This window comes from Quercus robur, chromosome 3 (genome assembly GCF_932294415.1).
Source record: "Quercus robur chromosome 3, dhQueRobu3.1, whole genome shotgun sequence".
In the NCBI taxonomy this organism is placed as follows: domain Eukaryota; kingdom Viridiplantae; phylum Streptophyta; class Magnoliopsida; order Fagales; family Fagaceae; genus Quercus; species Quercus robur.
In genome coordinates, this window is record NC_065536.1 from 7,889,789 (window position 1) to 7,894,461 (window position 4,673).

At 32.5% G+C, this 4,673-nt stretch overlaps 1 protein-coding gene across 1 annotated transcript; it reads left to right on the forward strand.

Moving 5' to 3' along the window:
* The first annotated feature begins 1,157 nt into the window (after positions 1 to 1,157).
* Positions 1,158 to 4,247, forward strand: LOC126716914 (probable carboxylesterase 15). Its single transcript, XM_050417959.1, has 2 exons — positions 1,158 to 1,868; positions 3,756 to 4,247. Exons 1-2 carry the CDS (start codon positions 1,201 to 1,203, stop codon positions 4,060 to 4,062), a joined length of 975 nt encoding a protein of 324 aa, XP_050273916.1. The 5' UTR covers positions 1,158 to 1,200; the 3' UTR covers positions 4,063 to 4,247.
* Positions 4,248 to 4,673: the final 426 nt, after the last annotated feature.

The window sequence follows — 4,673 nt, forward strand, 5'->3', positions numbered from 1 at the left end:
ATTCTTGATGGATTTGCATTGGACTTCATGGGCTTGGGTTAGCGAATTTGTGGGCTGTACCAATGGAGTTTGGGCTTGGGTTGGATGCTTAATATTTATGGGTGGGTGCAGTGCACTGGACAAAAACCACACTCTTTATGGGTTTTGTCTATTTTTCAGATTAGCATTTTGATAGGCCCATAGTTTTGCAAAAATTGTTCTCGGGCAAGGTATAAGAATAATGAATACAAATTCTTTGCCTACTTTTTGTGTTTTTACTTTATAGTATACATTCTACAAATCACAACTTGCTATGTATTTATTTAACTAATTTTTTTTTTATAAGATAACCAAAATTTATAATAATAAAAAATCAATCACATGATATATCAAGATTGATAGAGTATGCGAAGAGCCTTGTAGTTGAATTGACACCTTTCTATATACAAAGTGTTTGAGAGTCTAGGAAAAAATAGTTTGAACTGTTGTATTAGTAACATATTGTAATTATTTTTCAAAAAAAGATTGATGGAGTATAAAGTGAAATATAAAAAGTAAGATGTGAAATTTATATTCCAAAAATTATAAAGTGAAACATAAAAAGAAACTTACCCCCAAAATTAGAAAGACCAAAATAAACATGCATTTGCTGTTCTCCCATTTTGATCTTAGAATATTTATTAATCAGAAGATATGAATGGAGACTTCACAACTACATTGACAAACAAAATACATGGGACAAAGGGAAAAAGACGAAGTAGCACTGTTTTTTTGAAGACCAAATTTTTTGACCAACCTTTTCAAGGTCCATTTTTCATGAAATAAAATCAAATGAATCTTATAGCCCAACCACTTTTAAGGTATGTTTCTGGAAACATGCATGATACAAGGACTCGGTCAAGTCAAGCTCAAAGAATATTGAAATCAATGACAATACAATTTTAGCTGTTAATAGTTCAAAAATGAATTCTTCATGTTGGACCATGACCATTACCCGGTGCCTAAAATATAGATATTAGGTCCAATTAATAGCCACAATCATGCATTTCCACCAAAAGATAAATAAAAATGGGGACAAAACACATGTACACTTAATTTAAGTGTACGTAGTTTTTGAATATATCCCTTTCAATTCACACTTTTCTTTAATATATAGATCCTTTGCCAAACCACAAAAGTTATCAAATTCGTTAAGAGAGAAATTAATAGAGCTATTGAGAGATGGGTTCTCTTCCTCATGTAGTTGAAGATTGCTTCGGTCTCTTGAAGCTCTATAGTGATGGCTCTATTTCACGCTCAACCAACATAAACTTAAACATCCCTATCGTTGATGATGGCTCCGTTCTTTGGAAAGACTACGTGTTTGACAAGCACCACAATCTTCACCTACGCCTTTACAAGCCCACATTGGCTTCATTCACCAAGCTTCCTGTCTTATATTACATTCATGGCGGCGGTTTCTGCTTCGGGTCACGTAATTTTCCCAACTTCCACAACATATGTCACCGCCTTGCATCCGGGCTTGGAGTCCTTGTAGTCGCACCGGACTATAGGCTTGCGCCAGAGCATAGGCTTCCGGCAGCCATAGATGATGCAATGAGTTCTCTAAAATGGTTACAAACCCTAGCCATGCATGGCGGCATTGGTTGTGATACGTGGTTGGGTGATGGGGTTGTGGACTTTGATAGGGTTTTTGTAATGGGTGACTCTTCTGGTGGGAACGTGGCTCACCATGTAGCAGTTAGGCTTGGTATGGGTTTAGTTGAATTGGAGCCAGTTCGGGTGAGAGGTTATGTGCTCTTGGCTCCATTTTTTGGTGGGAGTGTGAAGACTAGGTCCGAGGAAGAGAGGCCATGTGAAGTATTTTGGAATTTGGACATGTATAACAGGTATGGAGCTAGTACTCAATATTGCCAATATGCTATGTATAACATATGCTATCTGAAAATCAATGACTCTCTGATCTTCTTCCAACAAGAAACAGTTTGCACATTTTCCTGACAATAACTAAAATCCACATATAACTTCTTTTTTGGAAGATGGCACTTGATTTTTTATTTATTTATTTATTTTGTTTTGTGTTGTTGCTGCTGAATACTTGATGATGAAGTTAGATTGTGAGTTAATCTAATTAACATGATATATTTATATATTTTTTTTGATGAACATGACATATTTATATATGATGCATGGCTTATAACTACTTTATATGAGACTTGTCCTTGACATATGGTTAATAGAGTGTGTATTAAGTGAACGACATTATATTACAAGAATATGTGAAAATGCTATCTTTAATTAATTCTAATATATTATCATATTAATTAAAATTTTCATAACTTATTTGGAAAATGAAATAAAATTAACTAGATTCATTTTATCACAATAAAACAATCATGCTCAAAAAGTAAAAACTAATATAAATAAATTAAAAAACTAAAAAAAAATTTCTTTCTGAATTAGAGCAATCAAGAATAAGTAATTTGTATTCTTTAGTATATCTTTACAAGATTTTCTTTCTAAGAATTGGCAAAAATTCAAAAACAAAAATAATAATATTAAAATTAGGTATGGATGTTTGATATGTATCTACTAACAACAATTATTTTTAAATATAACTGTACATACTAGTTAACATAATGTTATTGTCATAGACTCATCGGTGACAATGAATATATTAAATGTTGGTCTCATTTGTATTGTAAGAAAAATTACGTACAATTCAATGATTTAAAAAATATTCATGGGATTTTATTTATATTTATAAAATAATAAAAACAACCAAATTTTTGTTGGGTGTGAGAAGTGGGGTTTTACCCCTTTTTTTTTTTTATATATATATAATTTCTTTCTCTAAAAACATCAATTTTCCCCATCCATGTGTCAAACATCAAGTATTTAAATCACGATCTATTTTAAAACCGTGTGCAAGCATTTGGATTAAATGCTTGTTCTTTTTTTTTTTTTGATGGGAAAATGCTTGTTCTTTACCAAGCTAGTTCTAATCAAATTCCTTGGAAGCATCTGAGATTGTTGTTAAATTAATGATGAAAAAGAACATACGTACGTAACACAGCCAACTCAAGTGATAGGAAACACTTTCTCCTTTTACATTGTCCTTGACAGCTGATTATAAAGTAATGGTCACACCAATCTTTTCGGTTTCCTTTTTCAACTAGTGGGTAAAATCAATTAAAAAAAAAAGTACTTAGTTTTTTAATTTTCTTGTAAGTCGAATAGGTGGAAACTATTACGGAGGATTGTATAAGCAATCAATGTAATCTTTATTTGTCAGTTTTAGGTAATACAATTGGTAAAGTTTTTAGTAATTAAATACACCAATCATTATATAAACGCCATAAAATGCTGTCCTGCATGTGTTACAATTTCATATAAAGTACATTAGTACACTATCATACAGAGAACAAGTGGTGACTTGTGAGCGGACAAAAAATAACTATTAATGCTGTGACATGATCTATCATTAGTTGAATAATCAAATTATAACACATACCTTTTGCAAGAGTAACAGAAACCGGTGAAACCTGTTCTCAATCCATTATCAATATGGTTTATATTTGACACAATTTTATTTATTTATTAAATCAATTTGGAGAAAAGTTTCTTCAACACATTACTTAATTTTTAATAATGACTTATGTGAGGAGATTCGTCTAATCTAATATTGGTTTGGGAGAAAAACTTAGTCCGTTTATTTTCGTATCTTATTTTTGGGCACAAAGTAATATTGCTATTTTTGATCCTATTGACAACAGGTTTTGGAGGTTGTCTCTTCCAATTGGAGGCGCTAAAGACCACCCCTTGATGAATCCATTTGGTCCATCTAGTCCCAAGCTAGCAGAAGTGAACCTGAATCCAATGTTGGTGGTGGTAGGCAGCGATGAAATTTTGAAAGACAGGGTCGAGGACTATGCAAAAAAGTTGAAGGAGTTGGGAAAGAAAATTGAGTACGTAGAGTTTGAAGGAAAGCAACATGGTTTCTTCACGGATCATCCATTTTCAGAAGTGGCAGAAAGAGTGATACAAATTATCAAAGGTTTCGTGGCTGAAAATTCCGATTAAGTTCAACAGTGATATTATATTTTGTGTTAATTACATGCTGGTCATTGTGAATGTATTAGCACTAGCGCTATATTCATACAGAGACTTGTTAACTAATTCCACCAACATAGAAGTGGATACTCCACTCTTGGAGATGATATACAATTAATTACCACTTTTAGAATATATTTTTTTCCGATATGACAGTTGAGGAGATTTAATATAATTTTTTTTATTTTTTATTTTTTATTTTTATCTATACCGATCGATATGACAGAAGAGTTGACTAGTGTTGGATGGTGAACAGTTTGGAGAAACACCACTTTTTTAGCTTGAGATCAACTACATGATCAACAAAGTGTCAGTTTGCCAAAGTTCCAAAAAAAAAAAAAAAAAATTTGAAGATGTTTATTGGTATCTAAAGGTTTTTGCAAACGTGGTTCTACCATGTAGTGAACCCAGGCGTAGAAACTAGAATGACTTGAAATCATGCAAGACATCATAACTTCAACCATTCAAGGAAATCAATGCGACGCCTATTGGAGCTGGCATGTCATATTTGAATAGTAACAAAGAGACAAGAAAAGACAGAGAGAGAGAAAAAGAGAGGGTTTTGTATAGCTTAGCGGTGG